Source organism: Pelobates fuscus, chromosome 7 (genome assembly GCF_036172605.1).
Source record: "Pelobates fuscus isolate aPelFus1 chromosome 7, aPelFus1.pri, whole genome shotgun sequence".
Classification (NCBI taxonomy): domain Eukaryota; kingdom Metazoa; phylum Chordata; class Amphibia; order Anura; family Pelobatidae; genus Pelobates; species Pelobates fuscus.
The window spans coordinates 10605351-10633277 of record NC_086323.1 but is presented as its reverse complement, the minus strand read 5'-3'; the positions used below and the strand labels follow the sequence as shown (position 1 = coordinate 10633277).

Genomic DNA, 27927 nt, shown 5'->3' with positions numbered 1-27927 from the left:
GTCAGATCACAGCCTTTTTGACGGGTCACACATAACGTCCTTGCCTTGTGCGGGACCTAACTGGGTTTAAGGCATTGTGCCTTGGAGCATAGGCTCTCTTTTCTATATGCCACCCTGCAGCGTCAACGTAATTACCTCACTTTGGCTTTTTTTGGTCATTGACAGTTAACTTTGAACACTGAATTTTCACATCACTGATGGGGAAAAAACCTGTGATTTAATACACCACTGCTCCTTGGCGAGTGGAACACAAACATCTGCATACAAACTATTATCCATGTGTTGCAGAACTCCACAGACCCTGTACAGGTCCGATCCCTATCAGAATAGTAGAAGCTGAAGATGATATGATCCACTGGGCATGCTTCTCCATGTTTGGTGGGGTTGTCCATGGTTAATTCCGTTTTGGAAACGATTGCATGAAATAATCAAAGTATTTACTATTTACTATCATTGCTACACCATACCTCAGTGGTGACTTCTGCTTTTTAAAAAGTGATGACTATTAGAATTTTGTATATCACCGAACACCTGACCCCCCTAATGTGTTGAAAACCAGATGCATCATCAATGCAGCTATGTTCCTCCGGGATGGAAGACCTCAGGGCGATAGTGGCGCTCACATTTAGTGATATTGGACCGTACACAAACGTATATGGCTGTTTGGACATTATGGATCACCACTACAGCAACAGATGAATTTCAGGCACTTCTTATGATACCATAGAGACTCCATGAGGTTAGGGAGTGAGCCAGGTGGTACCCTAAATGGCAAGATGGGTGATTAAGGGACATTCTTCTCCTTCTTTCTATTCATTTTCTTTCTCTTTCTTTTCTAAACTACATCATTACCCTTTTAATCCGATACCCTGTTTTGATATCTACTTTTTGACTGGAATGGGATCTGATATAGATTGATTTCTTATTCCGCAGTTATTCGTGTCCTGTGACGAGCCTATACGAGCTTGTTTATACCATTCCTACTTTCCACACTATGAGAGAGATCTGCGAGTCCCATTCTGTTTATATCTTTGCGGTACGGCTTGTCTTCTCTTTGGGGCCAGCGTGCTCCAGTGTATATTTGTACTTTATATTTAATCTTTCTGGAAAATAGTTTCTTTCTTCAATAAAAATAGATTTACAAAATAACGAATACAAAATACTGATACATTCACTGTGATGTTTGCGCCAGTTTTGTGCGCACACGCCATTTTCTTGTGTATAAAAGGTGCTCCCTCTATACATATTCCTTTAATCTTTTCTGTAATGGGCCCAAATAATCTGTCTTTATTGCAACTCTTAGTGTTATACGCTGGGAACGAAAAACTATTTGTACATAATAGCCATCGTCCTCTAAGCCTCCAAGTGCTGCCGTGGTTTTACCGAACGGTAAGAATTATGAGGAATACAAAGTTAATTCAAAGTGAATTTCAAATTTAAGCCCCATTAGAGAACTGGAAACATACTCCAAGTCAGCCGTGCTTCTGGTTCGACTAGTTTGGTCTTAATTAGCAAATTGTCTGAATTCCTTACAATTCTCTCCCTGATAGTGTATCAGTGGCTGACAGAGAAATCACTACAGTAGTTCTGGATGCTGCACATCCCTGCCCTTGTTAAAGGATTGCTTGTTTCCCCACTTGTTTTTCTAATTCCTGTGATTGATGGAGTCTCAGACCACATAGCCAGATGTCCACACTTTCACATCTGCTAATAGAAAATGAAGGTCACAAGGATGTATTTACCCCCATAGGTGGGCAGAGCTACCGATATTGACAGACTGACTTACCAACATGCAAAACCAACAGCAATAATTTGGACCCAAATCCCTATGTCCCTCTTTTCTAGGAGGTCAATATTGTTGGCGTGTCTGCCGGTGTACAACAGAGCTCCACAGCAATAATACTCCCAGTAATGTGTCTGCCGGTGTACAACAGAGCTCCACAGCAATAATACTTCCAGTAATGTGTCTGAGTGTATAACAGAGCCCCACAGCAATAATACTCCCAGTAATGTGTCTGAGTGTATAACAGAGCTCCACAGCAATAATACTCCCAGTAATCTGTCTGTGTATAACAGAGCTCCACAGCAATAATACTCCCAGTAATGTGTCTGAGTGTATAACAGAGCTCCAAAGCAATAATACTCCCAGTAATGTGTCTGAGTGTATAACAGAGCTCCACAGCAACAATACTACCAGTAATGTGTCTGAGTGTATAACAGAGCTCCACACCAATAATACTCCCAGTAATGTATATGTGTGTATAACAGAGCTCCACACCAATAATAATCCCAGTAATGTGTCTGAGTGTATAACAGAGCTCCACAGCAATAATACTCCCAGTAATGTGTCTGAGTGTATAACAGAGCCCCACAGCAATAATATTCCCAGTAATGTGTCTGAGTGTATAACAGAGCTCCACAGTAATAATACTCACAGTAATGTGTCTGAGTGTATAACAGAGCTCCACAGCAATAATACTCCCAGTAATGTGTCTGAGAGTATAACAGAGCTCCCAGTAATAATACTCCCAGTAATGTGTATAACAGAGCTCCCAGTAATAATACTCCCATTAATGTGTCTGAGTGTATAACAGAGCTCCATAGCAATAATACTCCCAGTAATGTATCTGAGTGTATAACAAAGCTCCACAGCAATAATACTCCCAGTAATGTGTCTGAGTGTATAACGGAGCTGCACAGCAATAATACTCACAGTAATGTGTCTGAGTGTATAACAGAGCTCCACAGCAATAATACTCCCAGTATTGTGTCTGAGTGTATAACAGAGCTCCAAAGCAATAATACTCCCAGTAATGTGTCTGAGTGTATAACAGAGCTCCACAGCAATAATACTCCCAGTAATGTGTCTGAGAGTATAACAGAGCTCCCAGTAATAATACTCCCAGTAATGTGTATAACTGAGCTCCCAGTAATAATACTCCCAGTAATGTGTCTGAGTGTATAACAGAGCTCCACAGCAATAATACTCCCAGTAATGTGTATAACAGAGCTCCCAGTAATAATACTCCCAGTAATGTGTCTGAGTGTATAACAGAGCTCCACCGCAATAATACTCCCAGTAATGTGTCTGAGTGTATAACAGAGCTCCAAAGCAATAATACTCCCAGTAATGTGTCTGAGTGTATAACAGAGCTCCACAGCAATAATACTCCCAGTAATGTGTCTGAGTGTATAACAGAGCTCCACAGCAACAATACTACCAGTAATGTGTCTGAGTGTATAACAGAGCTCCACACCAATAATACTCCCAGTAATGTATATGTGTGTATAACAGAGCTCCACACCAATAATACTCCCAGTAATGTATCTGAGTGTATAACAGAGCTCCACAGCAATAATACTCCCAGTAATGTGTCTGAGTGTATAACAGAGCCCCACAGCAATAATATTCCCAGTAATGTGTCTGAGTGTATAACAGAGCTCCACAGCAATAATACTCCCAGTAATGTGTCTGAGAGTATAACAGAGCTCCCAGTAATAATACTCCCAGTAATGTGTATAACAGAGCTCCCAGTAATAATACTCCCATTAATGTGTCTGAGTGTATAACAGAGCTCCATAGCAATAATACTCCCAGTAATGTATCTGAGTGTATAACAAAGCTCCACAGCAATAATACTCCCAGTAATGTGTCTGAGTGTATAACGGAGCTGCACAGCAATAATACTCACAGTAATGTGTCTGAGTGTATAACAGAGCTCCACAGCAATAATACTCCCAGTATTGTGTCTGAGTGTATAACAGAGCTCCAAAGCAATAATACTCCCAGTAATGTGTCTGAGTGTATAACAGAGCTCCACAGCAATAATACTCCCAGTAATGTGTCTGAGAGTATAACAGAGCTCCCAGTAATAATACTCCCAGTAATGTGTATAACTGAGCTCCCAGTAATAATACTCCCAGTAATGTGTCTGAGTGTATAACAGAGCTCCACAGCAATAATACTCCCAGTAATGTGTATAACAGAGCTCCCAGTAATAATACTCCCAGTAATGTGTCTGAGTGTATAACAGAGCTCCATAGCAATAATACTCCCAGTAATGTATCTGAGTGTATAACAGAGCTCCACCGCAATAATACTCCCAGTAATGTGTCTGAGTGTATAACAGAGCTCCACAGCAATAATACTCCCAGTAATGTGTCTGAGTGTATAACAGAGCTGCACAGCAATAATACTCCCAGTAATGTATCTGTGTGTATAACAGAGCTCCACACCAATAATACTCCCAGTAATGTGTCTGAGTGTATAACAGAGCTCCACAGCAATAAAACTCCCAGTAATGTGTCTGAGTGTATAACAGAGCCCCACAGCAATAATATTCCCAGTAATGTGTCTGAGTGTATAACAGAGCTCCACAGTAATAATACTCACAGTAATTTGTCTGAGTGTATAACAGAGCTCCACAGCAATAATACTCCCAGTAATGTGTCTGAGAGTATAACAGAGCTCCCAGTAATAATACTCCCAGTAATGTGTATAACAGAGCTCCCAGTAATAATACTCCCATTAATGTGTCTGAGTGTATAACAGAGCTCCATAGCAATAATACTCCCAGTAATGTATCTGAGTGTATAACAGAGCTCCACAGCAATAATACTCCCAGTAATGTGTCTGAGTGTATAACGGAGCTGCACAGCAATAATACTCACAGTAATGTGTCTGAGTGTATAACAGAGCTCCACAGCAATAATACTCCCAGTATTGTGTCTGAGTGTATAACAGAGCTCCAAAGCAATAATACTCCCAGTAATGTGTCTGAGTGTATAACAGAGCTCCACAGCAATAATACTCCCAGTAATGTGTCTGAGAGTATAACAGAGCTCCCAGTAATAATACTCCCAGTAATGTGTATAACTGAGCTCCCAGTAATAATACTCCCAGTAATGTGTCTGAGTGTATAACAGAGCTCCACAGCAATAATACTCCCAGTAATGTGTATAACAGAGCTCCCAGTAATAATACTCCCAGTAATGTGTCTGAGTGTATAACAGAGCTCCATAGCAATAATACTCCCAGTAATGTATCTGAGTGTATAACAGAGCTCCACAGCAATAATACTCCCAGTAATGTGTCTGAGTGTATAACGGAGCTGCACAGCAATAATACTCCCAGTAATGTGTCTGAGTGTATAACAGAGCCCCACAGCAATAATATTCCCAGTAATGTGTCTGAGTGTATAACAGAGCTCCACAGCAATAATACTCCCAGTAATGTGTCTGAGTGTATAACAGAGCTCCACAGCAATAATACTCCCAGTAATGTGTCTGAGTGTATAACAGAGCTCCCCGGTAATAATACTCCCAGTAATGTGTCTGAGTGTATAACAGAGCTCCACAGCAATAATACTCCCAGTAATGTGTCTGAGTGTATAACAGAGCTCCACGGTAATAATACTCCCAGTAATGTGTCTGAGTGTATAACAGAGCTCCACAGCAATAATACTCCCAGTAATGTGTCTGAGTGTATAACGGAGCTGCACAGCAATAATACTCACAGTAATGTGTCTGAGTGTATAACAGAGCTCCACAGCAATAATACTCCCAGTAATGTGTCTGAGTGTATAACAGAGCTCCACAGCAATAATACTCCCAGTAATGTGTCTGAGTGTATAACGGAGCTGCACAGCAATAATACTCACAGTAATGTGTCTGAGTGTATAACAGAGCTCCACAGCAATACTACTCCCAGTAATGTGTCTGAGTGTATAACAGAGCTCCATAGCAATAATACTCCCAGTAATGTGTCTGTGTATAACAGAGCTCCACAGCAATAATACTCCTAGTAATGTGTCTGAGTGTATAACAGAGCTCCAAAGCAATAATACTCCCAGTAATGTGTCTGAGTGTATAACAGAGCTCCACAGCAATAATACTCCCAGTAATGTGTCTGAGTGTATAACAGAGCTCCACAGCAACAATACTCCCAGTAATGTGTCTGAGTGTATAACAGAGCCCCACAGCAATAATATTCCCAGTAATGTGTCTGAGTGTATAACAGAGCTCCACAGTAATAATACTCACAGTAATGTGTCTGAGTGTATAACAGAGCTCCACAGCAATAATACTCCCAGTAATGTGTATAACAGAGCTCCCAGTAATAATACTCCCATTAATGTGTCTGAGTGTATAACAGAGCTCCACAGCAATAATACTCCCAGTATTGTGTCTGAGTGTATAACAGAGCTCCAAAGCAATAATACTCCCAGTAATGTGTCTGAGTGTATAACAGAGCTCCACAGCAATAATACTCCCAGTAATGTGTCTGAGAGTATAACAGAGCTCCCAGTAATAATACTCCCAGTAATGTGTATAACTGAGCTCCCAGTAATAATACTCCCAGTAATGTGTCTGAGTGTATAACAGAGCTCCATAGCAATAATACTCCCAGTAATGTATCTGAGTGTATAACAGAGCTCCACAGCAATAATACTCCCAGTAATGTGTCTGAGTGTATAACGGAGCTGCACAGCAATAATACTCACAGTAATGTGTCTGAGTGTATAACAGAGCTCCACAGCAATACTACTCCCAGTAATGTGTCTGAGTGTATAACAGAGCCCCACAGCAATAATATTCCCAGTAATGTGTCTGAGTGTATAACAGAGCTCCACAGCAATAATACTCCCAGTAATGTGTCTGAGTGTATAACAGAGCTCCACGGTAATAATACTCCCAGTAATGTGTCTGAGTGTATAACAGAGCTCCACAGCAATAATACTCCCAGTAATGTGTCTGAGTGTATAACGGAGCTGCACAGCAATAATACTCACAGTAATGTGTCTTAGTGTATAACAGAGCTCCACAGCAATACTACTCCCAGTAATGTGTCTGAGTGTATAACAGAGCCCCACAGCAATAATATTCCCAGTAATGTGTCTGAGTGTATAACAGAGCTCCACAGCAATAATATTCCCAGTAATGTGTCTGAGTGTATAACAGAGCTCCACAGCAATAATACTCCCAGTATTGTGTCTGAGTGTATAACAGAGCTCCACAGCAATACTACTCCCAGTAATGTGTCTGAGTGTATAACAGAGCCCCACAGCAATAATATTCCCAGTAATGTGTCTGAGTGTATAACAGAGCTCCACAGCAATAATATTCCCAGTAATGTGTCTGAGTGTATAACAGAGCTCCAAAGCAATAATACTCCCAGTAATGTGTCTGAGTGTATAACAGAGCTCCACAGCAATAATACTCCCAGTAATGTGTCTGAGAGTATAACAGAGCTCCCAGTAATAATACTCCCAGTAATGTGTCTGAGTAATAACAGAGCTCCACAGCAATAATACTCCCAGTAATGTGTGATAACAGAGCTCCACAGCAATAATACTCCCAGTAATGTGTCTGAGTAATAACAGAGCTCCACAGCAATAATACTCCCAGTAATGTGTCTTAATGTATAACAGAGCTCCACAGCAATAATACTCCCAGTAATGTGTCTTTAAACTACTATAACTGTGTTTAGATACCACTCTGTGTAACGAAGCTACATTGTTCTTCTTATGAATTATATTTTAGTTCTCCCAGTAATGTGTCTGAGTGTATAACAGAGCTCCACAGCAATAATACTCCCAGTATTGTGTCTGAGTGTATAACAGAGCTCCACAGCAATAATACTCCCAGTAATGTGTCTGAGTGTATAACAGAGCTCCACAGCAATAATACTCCCAGTAATGTGTCTGAGTGTATAACAGAGCTCCACGGTAATAATACTCCCAGTAATGTGTCTGAGTGTATAACAGAGCTCCACAGCAATAATACTCCCAGTAATGTGTCTGAGTGTATAACAGAGCTCCACGGTAATAATACTCCCAGTAATGTGTCTGAGTGTATAACAGAGCTCCACAGCAATAATACTCCCAGTAATGTGTCTGAGTGTATAACGGAGCTGCACAGCAATAATACTCACAGTAATGTGTCTGAGTGTATAACAGAGCTCCACAGCAATACTACTCCCAGTAATGTGTCTGAGTGTATAACAGAGCCCCACAGCAATAATATTCCCAGTAATGTGTCTGAGTGTATAACAGAGCTCCACAGCAATAATATTCCCAGTAATGTGTCTGAGTGTATAACAGAGCTCCACAGCAATAATACTCCCAGTATTGTGTCTGAGTGTATAACAGAGCTCCAAAGCAATAATACTCCCAGTAATGTGTCTGAGTGTATAACAGAGCTCCACAGCAATAATACTCCCAGTAATGTGTCTGAGAGTATAACAGAGCTCCCAATAATAATACTCCCAGTAATGTGTCTGAGTAATAACAGAGCTCCACAGCAATAATACTCCCAGTAATGTGTGATAACAGAGCTCCACAGCAATAATACTCCCAGTAATGTGTCTGAGTAATAACAGAGCTCCACAGCAATAATACTCCCAGTAATGTGTGATAACAGAGCTCCACAGCAATAATACTCCCAGTAATGTGTCTGAGTAATAACAGAGCTCCACAGCAATAATACTCCCAGTAATGTGTCTTAATGTATAACAGAGCTCCACAGCAATAATACTCCCAGTAATGAGTCTTTAAACTACTATAACTGTGTTTAGATACCACTCTGTGTAACGAAGCTACATTGTTCTTCTTATGAATTATATTTTAGTTCTATAAATTGTTATTTATATGTCTCTTAAAATTTCTCAGAGCAGCCATGCCTTCCCTCAACTTCCCCCCTTGAATTAAAGTGTCCTTCTCTGTCCATGTGAAATGTTGGGAGTTATGTTTTATTAAAAGGGACACCATAGTCACCAGAACAACTACAGCTTATTGAATTTGTTCTGGTGAGTATAATCATTACCTTCAGCCTTTTTGATGTAAACACTGTCTTTTCAGAGAAAATGCATGCTGGCTCTGCCCCTGATCTGCCTCCTTGTCAGTCTCGTCAGTCTTGTCATCGTGATTGGATCAGGCTATCACTTCTGATGATGTCAGCACACAGCTTGTTTTTCTGAGGCAAACAGCATGCAGAGCTACAGCTTCAGGCTTGAATACAAGTAAGATTTTGCTATAATTATGGAGGCATGAGGGGCCCAAGAGGGCTAGATGGTGGTTTTAACACTATAGAGTCAGGAATACATGTGCTCCTTTAAGTATGAATATTACAAAGTTCTAGTGATTGTCACATGAGATATCCAATGTTACACAAGGCGTATATATAGCAAAAGGTCTTGCAATGTGAAAGAGCAGCAACAATAACTATGTGTCTCCCTGTGTTTATTCCTATATATTACCCATTGTCTGGATCTCATGCAATGTGTTTTCTGTTTCAAAGAGTGCTTCATCAGAACTCTGCCTCTGGGCAGCTGTGATTGCCCACTTTCATTATTGGCATTATTGGCACACTACGTACCAGCTTTGCCCTATTCCATCCCCGCTTCCTAATCCATAGAAAATGCAGTGTGCATAAATATGTATTAGCACACACACACACTACAGGCTGCTAATCTGTTTATGTATTTTTGTATACATTTAGGTAAAGTTAACTGCTATGCTGGCACATAATGCAGAGTTTGCAAATTGTTTGGATGGCTGGCAAGGGATAGCTGGCAACTTAAGAACAAATAAAATCTGTGTGTTTTATTCACAAGAGGAAGCCACTCTTTTGTAATCACTTCCAGGGATATCATAGTACCCGGGACATATCGCAGTACACCAGTGCAGGCATGCAGAGTTTGGACATTCTGCACCCGACACACAGACCCCGGCAAGAACCTGGGCTAACATCGCCTGCCGCCTCCCTCCCGCGTCACCAAGTTGCACCCTTGCCAGCCTCCCAGGTCTGCGAATGTCCTGGACTCTGCTGAGCAAAATGCTAATTTGCAGAATATATATATATATTATATCTATTTTTTTTTATGTTTACATTTTGCACTAGTTTTGCAGTTTTTTATTTTATCTCCATAAAATATTGCAGTTGGTCTCATATAGAGGTTCCCTTTAATTGATATCTATTCCTCCTTTCAGCCCCAAATAATGCGTTAAACATTGCACAACACCTGGCGATGAAACCACACTCTGTGTAACGTACAGGTAATTGTATCCTCTGCAGCCGATACTATGACAGATTATCCTCTGTGGATGTTCGAGCTTTGTGTAAATGCAGGAATTGCAAAGTTGCTCTATTATTTACATATTGTATTGGCAGCGAAGTGTGCTCAGGTGTTACCTATTGTCTTCCCTGCCAGAAGTTTAAAATTAAGGTTACACAAACATAAAGCTGTTGGATGCCCAGGGTTCAATAGGAGAGGCTGGAGCGTCGGGCTGTGACGTCAAGCCCTGACTGGAAGGCAGGTGATAATTAAAGATAAGGAAACAGTTTGAGATTTGAAATTCCCATGGAGAGATAAGCTGGGATAAGGAAATGGAAGCATAGTAGGAGGGATGCTTGGAATTTACATGATATCATCGCAGTCTGACATAACATTCATTAACCTGGCACAATAATTGCCTAGGGGGTTTATTTACTAAACAGTGAAATATGGTGAAATTAGACCAAATTTGCAAAAAATGGTATGAAATCTATGTGAGTCGAAGGTTTTTTTGTTTTCCATGAGCGCCATTTCTAGGTAAAAATGTGGTCACACAATGCAGGAGAGCTTTTACTGTGCTCTAAGTTTCCCTGACTGCTTGAGGAGATTGCTGTGATGGGCAAACATCCCTGGCATTATTTATAAATATATATATAACCCATTGTAAAGCGCTACGGAATATGTTGGCGCTTTATAAATTATATTGTCCTGGGAAATTGTCGATTTGGGCCCTGAGACTCCGGAGTGCCAGCTGATTGCACACTGCCTGAACTGGGTTTTAGGGTTACCCACCTTTGCCCACTTTGCAGGTGACTGTGGGTGGGGCCAATGCACCCAGTTTGCAGGTAATTGTGGGTGGGGCGAGTGCCTTCACTTTGCAGGTAGCTGTGAGATCAGTATTGTTAAATGGCAGCCATTCCTGCTGATTTTAAAGGGACAGCCTTGTGATCTGAATCCCTTTCTGACTTTTTTTGTGCTATTTAGCACAGTCCCCTATTGGCATTTCTTCCCACTGTCATTCTTTAACATGTTTCGAAAGCTGTGAGTAATTTCAGGAATGTTAATGTGTTCACACGCTCACATCCAATTCATAAGGAACATACAAGCTGCGTATTATGTGACCTTGTATTGTAATAGCGGGTCAGCCCGTATCTTATCTACGGATATAGTTATATTGGTTTGCTGCTGTTTTACGCTGACTGAGGCAGCAGATAAAATGCCCACTTCTATATTATTTCCATATGAAACAAGCTGTAAAGAACAAACCCATCTAGAACTGAGCGTGTTACGGATCTACACACCATATTCTAAGCATTATTCTCTGCTCTGTGTATAGAGGACAATGTGTCGCTCATTTGTAAAGTTAAAGGGCCAAAAACTGCAAGGGAGAGTGAAAATGTTAAATTATATCCCACCTCCCTATATTTATTTATACTAAATCAAAGTTAGGAGTGGGAGTTATCTACTAAATACCGCTTAAAAACGAGTGTAATTGGATACCATATAATACCATTAACGTAAACCGTAATAAAAATAACTTAATCCTGGGAATAAAACCAGGCGCTGGGATATCGTATCCATCAAAAGCAGAATTAAAGGGAAACTCCAGTGCCAGGAAAACAATCCGTTTTCTCCCTCTGATTCCGTCGGCCGGTGAGCGAGACTGATACCGCCCACCAGCCGAGGAGACCTAATGCGCATGCGCGGCATTGCATTAGCGCTCCCCATAGGAAAGCATTGAAAAAAAAATTCAATGCTTTCCTATGGGGAAATGAGCGACGCTGGAGTTGCTATAATCCAGGAAGTTCCCTCTAGTGGCTGTCTGAGGTGGAGTTAACCCTGCAATGTAAATGTAATTATTGCAGTTTATAAAAAACTGCAATAATCAAACCTATAATTGGGTATGAATTGCATGTAACAGTCCATGTAACAGTCCATATACAAATGTAGACACTGAGTAATTTTAAAAAGGAATGAATCAAATTGTTGCAATTTATGAAAGTATTTTTCGATCTGGTTAGAAAGCTAATGAGTGAACCAACACTGTTAGAACCCCAAAACTGCTCATTATTCTATTACATGTATTGGTGTAATCACCATTTTACTAACACATTACTAAGTACATATAATCACCACAATTCCCCCAAAGGAGTATTCCTCTGGTCCACAAACACATATGTATGAACATAGGAATTATCGGATAGTCAAAGATGAATTAGGGGAAATAATGCCATCTCGGGGTTCTGGAGACTCGACCCTCGCTCATGTGGTTTTTAAAATGTTTTTGAAACCACCTGTGGGCATTATTTCCCACAATACACTTTTCCCTCTTCTATATCATCCTAAATCATGTTCACTGATATAAATACCCCTCTGTGGCTATTTAAAGTTGGACTGTTCTAGAACAATCACTTTTAGGATTTCACAAATTCCACTTGAGATTTTTGTTGTTGTCTCTCCAGAAAAACCTGTATTGTATGATTCACTCGATGTTACACGCTGTTTCTACCCCTGGATTCCTGGGCCCTGGGCAGTATCTGGTTTTACCCTCCCGCCATGTCTCCTACCTTGCTAAACCCGCCAGACATGATAGTAATTTTAAATATTACTACCCTGCACATTGCAGTTTCCGTGGGCCTCCCTTAGTATTGCGAGATATGAAGAATTGTGCTGTATCTAGTACGTCAGCCTGTGTAAATGCCTTTCAGTAGAATTTAAAAACCGTTTCTGTAAAAGTATTTGCAGTTTATTTAAATGGTCCCTTGCTCTTACAGTGAATAAACCAAGCTTTTCGCATAAACCAAACACTGTGTATTTTATGAATTTCTTGGTTGTAAACAGACCCCCCACAGCTTACAAAGTGAAACTGTCTCTGTCCCCCACGGCTGTGATCCTTCACTGTAAGGTGGGCTAAACTTGATTCCTCTGCTATTCTATGTTTTATAATATCCTTACTACATGCATTTATAATATCCCTCTACTATACAATACAGTACTATTGGATTTTAACTATATCACACTATCGCCTGCCTGTCGTGTTTTCCTTTTGTCTTCACATATACGGATATTTTAACAACCCGGACGGATAAATGCCCGAGGACTGTACCCCCACTCTATCCAGATATATCAGTGAGACTTTTATATGACTTTTTATTAACCTCCACATTATATATTTTATTACCCGGACAGATATAGCTTTATTTTTATTCTGTTGTCTTGAATGAGACTTTTATTCTCTACTGTTTATCATCTATATAGGCCTACTTGTTGTTGTTTATCCATTTAGACCATTTGGTCTGGTTTCTATTGTTATAGGCTACTGCTACTAGCCCTTAGCGCAGCCCGTACCCCCTTCACATATTCTAGCTTGTTTTATTAAGGGTCTTGAGGGATTCCCTTTTTTGGGTTGTTGCTCACCCTTCCCCCCTGTTCTATTTTATAATATCCCTCTACTATAAAGACATTTTATAATATCCCCCTACTATACGATATGTTTTATAATACCCCCCTACTATACGATACGTTTTATAATATCCCCCTACTATACGATACGTTTTATAATACCCCCCTACTATACGATACGTTTTATAATATCCCCCTACTATACGATACGTTTTATAATATCCCCCTACTATACGATACGTTTTATAATATCCCCCTACTATACGATACGTTTTATAATATCCCCCTACTATACGATACGTTTTATAATATCCCCCTACTATACGATACGTTTTATAATATCCCCCTACTATACGATACGTTTTATAATACCCCCCTACTATACGATACATTTTATAATACCCCCCTACTATACGATACGTTTTATAATATCCCCCTACTATACGATACGTTTTATAATATCCCCCTACTATACGATACGTTTTATAATATCCCCCTACTATACGATACGTTTTATAATATCCCCCTACTATACGATACATTTTATAATATCCCCCTACTATACGATATGTTTTATAATACCCCCCTACTATACGATACGTTTTATAATACCCCCCTACTATACGATACGTTTTATAATACCCCCCTACTATACGATACGTTTTATAATATCCCCCTACTATACGATACGTTTTATAATATCCCCCTACTATACGATACGTTTTATAATATCCCCCTACTATACGATACGTTTTATAATATCCCCCTACTATACGATACGTTTTATAATATCCCCCTACTATACGATACGTTTTATAATATCCCCCTACTATACGATACGTTTTATAATATCCCCCTACTATACGATACGTTTTATAATATCCCCCTACTATACGATACGTTTTATAATATCCCCCTACTATAAGATACATTTTATAATATCCCCCTACTATACGATACATTTTATAATATCCCCCTACTATACGATACGTTTTATAATATCCCCCTACTATACGATACGTTTTATAATATCCCCCTACTATACGATACGTTTTATAATATCCCCCTACTATACGATACGTTTTATAATATCCCCCTACTATACGATACGTTTTATAATATCCCCCTACTATACGATACGTTTTATAATATCCCCCTACTATACGATACGTTTTATAATATCCCCCTACTATACGATACGTTTTATAATATCCCCCTACTATACGATACGTTTTATAATATCCCCCTACTATACGATACGTTTTATAATATCCCCCTACTATACGATACATTTTATAATATCCCCCTACTATACGATACATTTTATAATATCCCCCTACTATACGATACGTTTTATAATATCCCCCTACTATACGATACGTTTTATAATATCCCCCTACTATACGATACGTTTTATAATATCCCCCTACTATACGATACGTGGTTAGGAGACTACAGTGTCCCTCAAAACCACAAAGGAATGTATTATACATGCACATTAGGTCCCCCCTGCCGACGTGAGCAGAGGCAGAACCTTAACCAAAATAAGTGACAGAACCTGCACCTTAAAGAGGCGCATGGGAGGAAGTACTATAGTTTCCCTTTAAATAACTTTGTATTCCTGACACTTTAGTGTCCCTTTAAGCCTAGTTTCACTGAGCTAAACAAACCAGGAAGTAACAGGATCGTTGTCTGACAGCCAGGGGGTGTAACAAAGTTAATTTATAAAAGTGCATTTTCCATTCAAATCAGTAATTTTTTGTAAAATGAAAAAAGGACACACTCTTCACACATTAAGCATTTCAGGTAGCTATAGTGATTTAGGGGCCTAGAGTATCCCTTTAATGCAAGAAGCAGTGATTCTTCAATCTAGGATAGTTTGTTACGGTTACCCGAGGCTCACGGAGAGGCTGTAATAAGGCTTCTCTCTGACTTTCTGACCTAACATGATAAAAACAGCCCGGTGTTCGAGGTGCATGTCTTGGTTTGCACTTGTCCATAGTTAGTCCAGGAAGCTCACAGTTAAACTGGTTTATTCACAGATGAGGTTGTTGAGTTGACAGAACTGTAAGATTTACGCGGAGATAGAAATCATGTCCTGTCATATTTCCTTTTAGTTTTTATTGCGGATTCCTGATACCTGGTTTGCAAAATAATAACATAAAACCCTCACAGCTTAACGTGTAAGCTCTCTTTATTAATTAAAACGCTGTTTAAATGAAAGAGGGTGACACCCATGAGGTGTATTAGCGGGATTGCTAGCAAATGGATAGGTTTTCTTTAAAAGCGATAGAACAACATGGCTCCCTACCCGTCAATCGGATCTACGTATATAAAGCTGTGAGAAATCTGCATGTTTTATGGAGACACAGCTACCAAACTTCCCATCTTTTACAACAGTCCTCGCTTTCTCACATCCTGCTCTATTTTTCCTGATCTCTAGAACTCTGCAATCGTCAGACTACAGCAAGCAGTATGTTGCCTGAAATGCCTGGCACCCACTCAGTAGAAGTATTGAAAGTGTCTTAGAACGGTTTGAATGCTTCCCGGGGTCTGCTGCGAGCTGCTACTTGCCCCCACTACAGCCGTCAGAGAGCCAGAGGCTGTCTGAACCAAGTCTGGCGGTAGTGGGAAATCAGCTGACCCTGTCAGCCAATAAGCTGGCCCTGCACTGCGCTGCTCAGCTCACAAGATCTGGTAAGAGCTTCTAACCAGGACCTTCCAGATCTACTGGCTGCAGAGGCGAGGGCAGTCTCATTTAAAGCATTGCACTGGGCACTCTTATTTAATGACATCGGGCAGTCTCATTTAAAGCATTGCACCGGGCACTCTTATTTAATGACATCAGGCAGTCTCATTTAAAGCATTGCACCGGGCACTCTTATTTAATGACATCGGGCAGTCTCATTTAAAGCATTGCACCGGGCACTCTTATTTAATGACATCGGGCAGTCTCATTTAAAGCATTGCACCGGGCACTCTTATTTAATGACATCGGGCAGTCTCATTTAAAGCATTGCACCGGGCACTCTTATTTAATGACATCGGGCAGTCTCATTTAAAGCATTGCACCGGGCACTCTTATTTAATGACATCGGGCAGTCTCATTTAAAGCATTGCACCGGGCACTCTTATTTAATGACATCGGGCAGTCTCATTTAAAGCATTGCACCGGGCACTCTTATTTAATGACATCGGGCAGTCTCATTTAAAGCATTGCACTGGGCACTCTTATTTAATGACATCGGGCAGTCTCATTTAAAGCATTGCACCGGGCACTCTTATTTAATGACATCGGGCAGTCTCATTTAAAGCATTGCACCGGGCACTCTTATTTAATGACATCGGGCAGTCTCATTTAAAGCATTGCACCGGGCACTCTTATTTAATGACATCGGGCAGTCACATTTAAAGCATTGCACTGGGCACTCTTATTTAATGACATTGGGCAGTCTCATTTAAAGCATTGCACCGGGCACTCTTATTTAATGACATCGGGCAGTCTCATTTAAAGCATTGCACTGGGCACTCTTATTTAATGACATCGGGCAGTCTCATTTAAAGCATTGCACCGGGCACTCTTATTTAATGACATCAGGCAGTCTCATTTAAAGCATTGCACCGGGCACTCTTATTTAATGACATTGGGCAGTCTCATTTAAAGCATTGCTCCGGGCACTCTTATTTAATGACATTGGGCAGTCTCATTTAAAGCATTGCTCCGGGCACTCTTATTTAATGACATCGGGCAGTCTCATTTAAAGCATTGCACTGGGCACTCTTATTTAATGACATCGGGCAGTCTCATTTAAAGCATTGCACTGGGCACTCTTATTTAATGACATTGGGCAGTCTCATTTAAAGCATTGCACTGGGCACTCTTATTTAATGACATCAGGCAGTCTCATTTAAAGTATTGCATTGGGCACTCTTATTTAATGGCATCGGGCAGTCTCATTTATAAGTTTGAATTATCAATGATTTCCGGTCTAAAGCGGTCTAAACTACAAAAATATAGGCAATCACCATGGAAACCAGTGGAACCAGCAGGAACGATCCAACGGTAACTGACCCCCTTTTATATTTCTGCCCCACTTTTTAGAATAGAATAAAATGCCATGATAATACTCGCTCATTGAGTGTGTCTCCCATATTACACCGTTATTACGTAATGTTCTATTAATTCCCCTACTCGTGTGTTAAGACTGATAACCTCTATCCATTCTCTAATTTATAGCATCCTTAGAAAGTAAATGTTGTAATACTGTATCAAACCCCACCCAGTTCTGTACCCAATCAGTGAGGACATCACAGCTGATCTGTTGTCTTCTTTCCCAAGCGGTTACAATGTCTCCCTTAATAAACGTGGAGTTCCCTTGGAATATCTTCTAGACCAAGTTGAACAAAGGTTATATACTACATTCCCAGTGAAGACAAAGCCAAAACAATGCAATGACAGTTCTGTCTCAGAGGGTTTTGTACTTACTGTTAATATGTCCTGTGTTTCTGTTCGCTGGTTTGGAAGTATTGCCCCTTTGACTTATCTTGGAGTAGCAGATCCCAGAGAAAGGTGTGATGAGACTAGTTCCAAGCTCTGTAGACCTTGCCGGATCTCTCTTCCATTCAGGAAACTGCACCCCTGATGCATTCAATGTGTCCTCCCAACAGCTCTGACCATGGTCTCTTGTGTTCGTGTACAGTTCCTTGAGAATGTGTGTATGCTTGCTCCACCAGTGATGCGACGTGACAGCGTGGTCCCCCTGCCCAAAACTGAGCATCTCCAGGGGATGAGCCCAGTTTATATTCCGTTCCAAAGCACCATAATATTCTTTCCTGTCCCAGTACAGCAGTAAGGGAATCCTCTGCCACAGAATGGATGGATCCCAACAGCCCTTGAGCCCAGCGCTCGATGAGTGCCTGCAAGAAGAAATGGTCAGATACATTGCCAAAAGCCAGTGTCAATCATCAACAAATTTCCCAAAAAGCAATTCCCATAAACCTATTATTATTATTATGATATAGTGCCAACAAGTTCCGTAGCGCTGTACAATGGGTGGACTAACAAACATGTAGTTGTAACCAGACAAGTTGGATGCACAGGAACAGAGGGGTTGAGGGCCCTGCTCAATGAGCTTACATGCTAGAGGGAGTGGGGTATAGTGACACAGTAACAGAGGGATTGAGGGCCTGCTCAGTGAGCTTACATGTTAGAGGGAGGGGGGTATAGTGACACAGTAACAGAGGGATTGAGGGCCCTGCTCAGTGAGTTTACATGTTAGAGGGAGTGGGGTACAGAGGGATTGAGGGCCTGCTCAGTGAGTTTACATGTTAGAGGGAGTGGGGTATAGTGACACAGTAACAGAGGGATTGAGGGCCCTGCTCAGTGAGTTTACATGTTAGAGGGAGTGGGGTATAGTGACACTAACAGAGGGATTGAGGGCCTGCTCAGTGAGTTTACATGTTAGAGGGAGTGGGGTATAGTGACACAGTAACAGAGGGATTGAGGTCCCTGCTCAGTGAGTTTACATGTTAGAGGGAGTGGGGTATAGTGACACAGTAACAGAGGGATTGAGGGCCCCGCTTAGTGAGTTTACATGTTAGAGGGAGTGGGGTATAGTGACACAGTAACAGAGGGATTGAGGGCCTGCTCAGTGAGTTTACATGTTAGAGGGAGGGGGATATAGTGAAAGTAACAGAGGGATTGGGGCCCTGCTCAGTAAGTTTACATGTTAGAGGGAGTGGGGTATAGTGACACAGTAACAGAGGGATTGAGGGCCTGCTCAGTGAGCTTACATGCTAGAGGGTGTGGAGTATAGTGACACAAAAGGTAAGGATAGTATTAGATAAGTAATGACAGTTGCAGGAGAGTAATCAGTTGGGAGCCATTAACAGTTTAATTCATACACCTTTGTGAAGTAGTGAGTTTAATTATTTTTTTTGAAGGCGTGAAGACTGGGTGAGCGTCTAACGGAGAAAAGAAGGGAGTTCCACAGGAACGGTGCAGCCCTAGAGAAGTCTTGAAGGCGAGCATCATAGGTGGGAGTACGGACAGTAGATAGACGTAAGTCTTTGGCAGATCGTAAGGGCCTAGACGGGACATACTTGTGTATTAGAGAGGATAGATATCAAATATCAGATCACATCCTCTTGGCCAAGGTAAAAAAGTTAAGAGATCAATAGATACTCTACAGTTTTTGAATTCTAAATATCACCCACCTCCAGACTCCTTGCCATGGGAGTTGTAGGTTGATTTAAATGTCATGCATTGCATCTATTGTGGATTTAAACTGTCCAATCACTTATTCACAGAGTATTAAGGAAATGCTCACCAACGTATCTCACAATAAACAACGTGGGGAACAGATGGTTTTATATTGGGGGGATGGGGGATATTTACTAAATTAAGGCATTTCCAAGGTCATTCAGATGACACAGACACTTGGCAGTCAAGCCAGGTATCTTGTCAAGAATTTTGCTTCTGATGTTCGGATGATCTCATTTTGTCGGCACATGCCTTTTATATTGTGAAAAACCTGGCAAAGACAATCCATAGATGCAAGGGATATCGACTGCCAAGAAGCACAAGGAAACTGGTAGTAAAAACATAAACCAATAAATTCAGACTCTGCTAAGCAATAAAAAGGAGAAGGGTGTACCAGACATGAAAACAAGTTAACCATTTCTGAACCTTAACTACATCATATATTTAAAGCTTGGTGTGAGATTGGATAGATGTGACTAGTTTTGGGGGGGGGGGATTGGATAGATGTGACTAGTTTGGGGGTATGTGGTTGGATGGATTTGACTAGTTTGGGGTATGTGGTTGGATGGATGGGACTAGTTTGGGGGGGGGGTGATTGGATAGATGTGACTAGTTTGGGGGTATGTGGTTGGATGGATTTGACTAGTTTGGGGTATGTGGTTGGATGGATGGGACTAGTTTGGGGTATGTGGTTGGATGGATGGGACTAGTTTGGGGTATGTGGTTGGATGGATGTGACTAGTTTGGGGTATGTGGTTGGATGGATGTGACTAGTTTGGGGTATGTGGTTGGATGGATGTGACTAGTTTGGGGTATGTGGTTGGATGGATGTGACTAGTTTGGGGTATGTGATTGGATAGATGTGACTAGTTTTGGGTATGTGGTTGGATGTATGTGACTAGTTTGGGGTATGTTATTGGATGGATGTGACTAGTTTGGGGTATGTGGTTGGATGGATGTGACTAGTTTGGGGTATGTGGTTGGATGGATGTGACTAGTTTGGGGTATGTGGTTGGATGGATGTGACTAGTTTGGGGTATGTGGTTGGATGGATGGGACTAGTTTGGGGTATGTGATTACCCCATCCCTCACTTGTTCCCCCTCTTCTTTAGCCAATTCCTCACTTGTTCCCCTCTTCTTTAGCCAATTCCTCACTTGTTCCCCTCTTCTTTAGCCAATTCCTCACTTGTTCCCCTCTTCTTTAACCCCACCCCTAACTTGTTAACCATTTCTGAACCTTAACTACATCATATATTTAAAGCTTGGTGTGAGATTGGATAGATGTGACTAGTTTGGGGGGGGGGGGGTGATTGGATAGATGTGACTAGTTTGGGGTATGTGGTTGGATGGATTTGACTAGTTTGGGGTATGTGGTTGGATGGATGTGACTAGTTTGGGGTATGTGGTTGGATGGATGTGACTAGTTTGGGGTATGTGGTTGGATGGATGTGACTAGTTTGGGGTATGTGGTTGGATGGATGTGACTAGTTTGGGGTATGTGATTGGATAGATGTGACTAGTTTTGGGTATGTGGTTGGATGTATGTGACTAGTTTGGGGTATGTTATTGGATGGATGTGACTAGTTTGGGGTATGTGGTTGGATGGATGTGACTAGTTTGGGGTATGTGGTTGGATGGATGTGACTAGTTTGGGGTATGTGGTTGGATGGATGTGACTAGTTTGGGGTATGTGGTTGGATGGATGGGACTAGTTTGGGGTATGTGATTACCCCATCCCTCACTTGTTCCCCCTCTTCTTTAGCCAATTCCTCACTTGTTCCCCTCTTCTTTAACCCCACCCCTAACCTGTTCCCCTCTTCTTTACCCCATCCCTCACTTCTTTCCCTCTTCTTTACCCCATCCTTCACTTGTCCCCTCTTTTTTACCCCACCCCTCACTTGTTCCCCTCTTCTTTAACTCCTCCCTCAATTGAACCCCTCTTCTTTAATCCCATCTCTCACTTGCTCCCATCTTCTTTACCCCATCCCTCACTTGCTCCCCTCTTCTTTAACTCCATCCCTCACTTGCTCCCCTCTTCTTTAACCCAATTCCTCACTTGAACATCTCTTCTTTCATTCCATCCCTCACTTGCTCCCCTCTTCTTTAACCCAATTCCTCACTTGAACATCTCTTCTTTCATTCCATCCCTCACTTGCTCCCCTCTTCTTTAACCCAATTCCTCACTTGCTCCCCTCTTCTTTAACCTCATTCTTCACTTGCTCTCCTCTATTGTCCTACCTTCCCCAGTTGCTCACTTTTTACTTTTTACTTTCCCTCTGTCTCTTCTGTTCTGCACTCTGAAAACACCTTACTTCAAGACCAGCGGTGTTGGGGGTACAGTAACCAGCAGCTGGAGGTTCCGGAGGTCGTGCGGGGTTATGACGCTGACCAGTGGCGGAACTAATGTAGTGAGGGCCCCGTTGCAAGACGTTTTTTTGGGGGGAAAAGGGTGGAAAAAAGATAGATCCCTGTATCTAAAGGCAATATGCCAACTGGGGATCTACCACTTGTCATCCTTGCAGGTTTGTATTTATGAGCAGTGTGTGCTTGTTTGTAATCATGTTTTTTGTGTGGTGTGTGTGTGTGTGTGTGTGTGTGTGTGTGTGTGTGTGTGTGTGCATGTAGGGGTGTATCTGTATGTACCCTTGCCAATGGAATGCAGGGTTGTGTTTGTATGTATTTTCAGCTTTTAAATACAGGTGTACTTTTATGCATAGTGATACACATACCTTTTATCGGCTGCAGGATGGTTTATCCGGGGTCCTGCTGCTGGCTGAGTCTGATGGGAGTATATGGCTGGCTGGAGCTAGGTGTCTGCCTTCTCCTCCTCTCTTCTCCTCTATTTAAAGGAACACTATAGTCACCTAAATTACTTTAGCTAAATAAAACAGTTTTAGTGTATAGATCATTCCCCTGCAATTTCACTGCTCAATTCACTGTAATTTAGGAGTTAAATCAATTTGCTTCTGTTTATGCAGCCCTAGCCACACCTCCCCTGGCTATGATTGACAGAGCCTACATTAAAAAAAAAAAAACTGGTTTCACTTTCAAACAGATGTAATTTACCTTAAATAATTGTATCTCAATCTCTAAATTGAACTTTAATCACATACAGGAGGCTCTTGCAGGGTCTAGCAAGCTATTAACATAGCAGGGGATAATAAAATCTTAATTAAACAGAACTTGCCATAAAGAAAACCTAAATAGGGCTCTCTTTACAGGAAGTGTTTATGGAAGGCTGTGCAAGTCACATGCAGGGAGGTGTGACTAGGGTTCATAAACAAAGGGGTTTAACTCCTAAATGGCAGAGGATTGAGCAGTGAGGCTGCAGGGGCATGTTCTATACACCAAAACTGCTTAATTAAGCTAAAGTTGTTCAGGTGACTATAGTGTCCCTTTAATAACCAGAATTTATATCTAGGTTCATAAATCTGTACTAAAAGGGCCAGCTCTCATTTCCAAAATATCAGTTTTGGGTTAACCCATTTCTGGCATTTCTGGACACACCAGTACCTGTAAGGTCATTTAGTTAAAAAGCCCATAGATGTTCCACAGCGCTGTACACTAAACTGAGCAGAATCGATTCCTGGCATTTATATAAGGAATCTGCTACATTTTCTTTTAATGAACTTGATTTGTTACCTGTCAGTACACAGAGCATACACAGAATATACATGTCTCACGCTATCCATGGGACGAGACGTGTGTACACATCATACCACAAGAACCATGCGTTTTATTTCACTTGTTCATTTCCACTTTTTCCCCTTAAGACACAGAGCCTGTAGGAAATTGCAATCGGTCACATGGGCAGCTGGCACAGGCTCCCGAGATTGCATGGTAAGGGCAGTTATAGGGTGCTCCAGGCAAGGCAGCTGGCACAGGCTACTGAGATTGCATGGTGAGGGCAGATATAGGGTGCTCCAGGCAAGGCAGCTGGCACAGGCTCCCAAGATTGCATGGTGAGGGCAGATAAGGTGCCCCAGTTATGCCAGCTGGCACTGAGTGTCGGTATTGAATGGTGAGAGCAGATATAGGGTGCCCCAGTTATGCCAGCTGTTTCTCAGACCAGTGATATTGAAATATTTCTCTCTCTGTTGTGGATGCTTTTTCAATATGGTCCGTCGACCAGTGAGCACATCATCGTGATGTCTTGGTCCTCCAGCTGTAGTGGGAAACATTAACCAAATGATGGCAGATGCTGGCACAATGGTGTCCATGGCAGAATGATACAACATTACCAGGAGATGGACTGATAGTGGTCAGTTCTTGGGATATTTAGGAGCCCTGTTTAACGTGATGTAAATCTTTTGTGTAACAGACACCAATAAACCTCCCGGCTGACATTACGGATTGGGGAATATCTGCTACAGTAACACAGATGTGTGAAGAGAAGGAAGGGGTAAATACAGCTAATCACAGACATGTGGACAGACAGCCGCACTTATAGTAAACAATCCGCACACGCGGGAGAACACGTTTCCACTATTTAAAGTCGTATGTGGGCTTTATAATCTCCACATGTTTGTTCAAGTCATATATCTGGATGTAGTGCGGACTCATTTTCTCAGTGTTCCCTTTAAGCACTTTTTGTGGGCATCCAAGAACTCGAAGTGGAATATTAATAACCTCAAAGTGCACATCCGATATTCCCCCAGCTATAGAGGACCAGCATGATGTGCTTTGTTAATATAAAGATTGTTCTAACTATTTCAGTGCTCAATTGCTCAGACAAATCTTAGAGGGAGCAATATTGTCACTGCGCTGAGTGGGATTAGGGGCGGCTATAATAAAGGCAGTGGGTAGATTTGTAATACTATATTTATAGATTTACATTGTAATATTGATGGTTTTCTGATCGCAAACTGAGGTTTTTTTAAACCCAGCAAATCGTATTTTTGCCAGCTGTGGCCTGAGCCTCCGCATGCTGAGAGTTGTAGTCCTCAGTAAGCTTTGTCACAGCCCTGAGCGCTGTAATCTCACAGCCGTCGAAAATGGATATTCGTTCACACAGCGAGGCGAGAGGTTATGTAAAGTTGAGTTTATGTTAAGGCTGACACTTAGATAAATTAAACGGAAAGATGATTATGTCTGTATGCGAGGACAGGACAGAGCTGATGGGTATTGGGTAACACAGAGCACATCTTTACCAGCGCCCTGCTACACGGTCTCACTGCGAGGCCTGCAGAGCAACATTTTAGAAATCTGAAAAAACACACATTTCTCCCTTGTCAATGCAAAACATCTGTCTCTGCTGCTGGGGGGCATGTTACACGAATGGGTGTGAAAATACTTTGCACTGCAAAAAAAATACCCAACAAAAACAGCCTGCAAATCACACGAGCTTCACCTTCCTAGAAAACGACTGTGGAATCTTCTTATGAACACTGTTTCTGTTTGTTTAATGAATCGGCAAACCTGCCGCAGGTCCAGCCCCTGTAACAGTCAGATCTAAAGCTTATCGGACATGTGCTCATTTTGGGGTCAATATCTGACTAAATCCAAATGAGTGACAAGCTTGGACCGCAAGAGTTAAGAACTGTGTGCGTTTAGCAAAAGACTATTTATTGTGCTGTCTGTCTGTCTGTCTGTCTGTTTCAGACGTTTCGCCATCTGTGCGCATCGCCTAAGAAATTCATGAGATTTGTTCCAATGTTTGACATGTAATTGTGACATGTCTTGCCGCCTAATCTCATAGAATCATGAGTCTGATTCTTAAATATTAGTCTTTGGAGCAAAACGAAAGCCTGATGACCAGAGCCGCTTAAAGGAGGGGATAATAATAAATTATATTTGTGTAGGTCCTATCTGATTTACATTTAGCAACTGAGTGAACACCATATCTTTCAGTAGGAATGGCCCGAATGTCTGCAATGCTTTGATATTCAAATCCTTTAGAGGTCAGGTTACTGTGCGGCAAGCCGTGGCAAAGAAGAAAAGATCTATGAGGTTCTTTAAAGTGTGCGGTGTCCTACAAGAAGGGGCCACAAAATGCCATCATTCAGAAGTCATCAAGTAAACCCTGCTGCTGAGAGTTATAAGAGTTGCAGTCCAACCACTGGAAGGACACCCAGCATTTAACTATCCAAGCCCAACCTATTACGCTATCAAAATGAGAATTGGATAATATTAAGAATGAAATAAAATTGATCTCCACTAAAGTACAACGTCCTTCAGATTGTGTGCTCATGGGACAATCTGAATAAGAGTGCAACAAATGTTAGATAAATTGTCAAAGTTCTCTATTCTTTTTATGCTGGGATATCTCGATATAGAGAAGGCTTTAGCAATATGGGGCGATAGAATTCTATGTTACTGTCCATAACCATTACTAGGGCATATTCATTAATATTCGTAACAATCTCAAAGTAGGGTCACCGTATAAAATGTAAAAAACATATTCTATGAGATTTGATCATATTGGATCTCCTTGGCTGCGGCTGAAAACATTGCAAAGTAAATAAAAACATTTAAAATAGTGGCTTTGAATTATTGATAAAAGAGGAAGGCAAATATTGACTGTGATCTTACACCGTGTGTACTCACTGATACATGGAACGTACCAGAGGGTGCTAAGGGAAATGTAAAACAATGTCTCTCTTCCCCTCTGGCACTTGAAAGATTAACTCTCTTCGTTAGCAATGTCACGGGGAACACAGGGTTAACGCAACATACAAGTCCGTTTGAAATGTCTGTAGCCACGGCCATTAAACCTGACTTCTCTCCCTGTCACAGAATAAACAGGAGCACATCCTTTGCATACCAAACGTACAGAGACAGATAGACAAGATTGTCAGCTTCGGTGCGCAGGATTTGCTGTTTATACCTTACGGCTATTGAACATTTGTCACATTTAACCACTGTGCCAATGTTAACAAACATAATATATTTACAGCATATTCTAAATCCTATTCTGTAACCACTGAACACACATCAAGGCTCTTTATAACGATAAATAGCAAGTTATATTAGTAAATACACAAATCCGCTACGGAACACATTGGAATGTTTTTTTGTTTATTTTTTACATGGTCCTGTCGACCCATTGTACAGCGCTGTAGAATATGTTGGTGCTATGTAAATAGTAATCTACTTCAATTTGTACCGAGCATAAAACAGCTAACCATTCCATATACAATGTGCAAAGCAGACTGAAATGCCTGGATAATATAGTAAACAGAAAGTTGCACCAGGCAGGAGTTAATCATAGATTTTGGTTTAACCCATTAAGGAGCAGAGATTAGGCAGATTCCTTGATGTCATGACCTGGCTCTGGTGTAAAGGTGGTAAAATGCTCTCACTGTCTCCCAGTGAGTGCCAGGACAGGAGGCTTCTCACTCAAATGAATAAATTATCCATCAGGAAGGGTCTGATCACCGCGTTAAGTGTTAGAGAAAGAAAAGCAGAATTAAAGCTGCATCTTGTACATTCCAGCCCAGAAATAGGGTTTTATTCCTCCTCTATCACATGTGAGCCAAACTTGCTCTGCTCTTCCTATACATTCCTGGGCATTGACCCCCTTTCCCCCACCTTCCAGTTCCCCTCTGGGCAGCTTGCAGACGTGGATGTCATTAAACGTACCTTGCTCGCTTCCCTTCTCTTCCAAGCAGGCTGCCTCTGTGATCCACCCCATGGCATGCTCTGCGATACAGAGAGTTGTGCTGGTCCTATCCTATGCTGAGCTGCAAGCAGTCGCTCCCTCCTCCCTAGGGGGATCCCTCCCTGCCTCTCTGTTTTCTAAATTGGCCTCATAGCATCTCCTACCTCTCAAACTCCACTTTAAGATGCAGTAAAAAAAAAAATACAAACTACCCTCCAACATTTCCCGATGAAAGAAAAACACTCGGAATTCCATCCAGCTGTTCGACTTCGGATTTTCCATATTAAAGTCCAGTTTCATTTGGAATTTTATTTCTATCTGCTTGAAAACGTTCCCCCACATTCTTTAATTAATTCTGCTGTAATTAGGCATTTCAGTGTTTTTGCTTATTTTTCAATAACTAATTATTGCTAATTTATTTATATATCAGGACCACATGCCATAGTGTGGTACAGTTAGTGTGGTATAGTAACTCACTTATTCCCAATTCATTGATTTGTATTTTTAATAATTCAGTGAGAGAAGTTCCCTTTACACAATTACATGCGGTTAATAATTGGTAAAATTAATATCTGAGGAAATAAAGAAAAAAGGGTGGGGGGGGCAAAG

General features: G+C 41.3%; 1 protein-coding gene across 1 annotated transcript in view; it reads right to left on the bottom strand.

The window, feature by feature from the left end:
* ARTN (artemin) overlaps positions 1–27343 on the bottom strand; it is a 50355-nt gene extending 23012 nt beyond the window's left edge. Inside the window, exons 1-2 of the mRNA XM_063427147.1 lie at positions 27300–27343; positions 17943–18373 (exon numbers count right to left, since the gene is read on the bottom strand). Of these exons, the coding sequence (XP_063283217.1) occupies positions 17943–18234 (292 nt within the window). The 5' untranslated portion in view covers positions 18235–18373; positions 27300–27343. The remainder of the gene's footprint in view (positions 1–17942; positions 18374–27299) is intronic.
* Between the last annotated feature and the right edge of the window lie 584 nt (positions 27344–27927).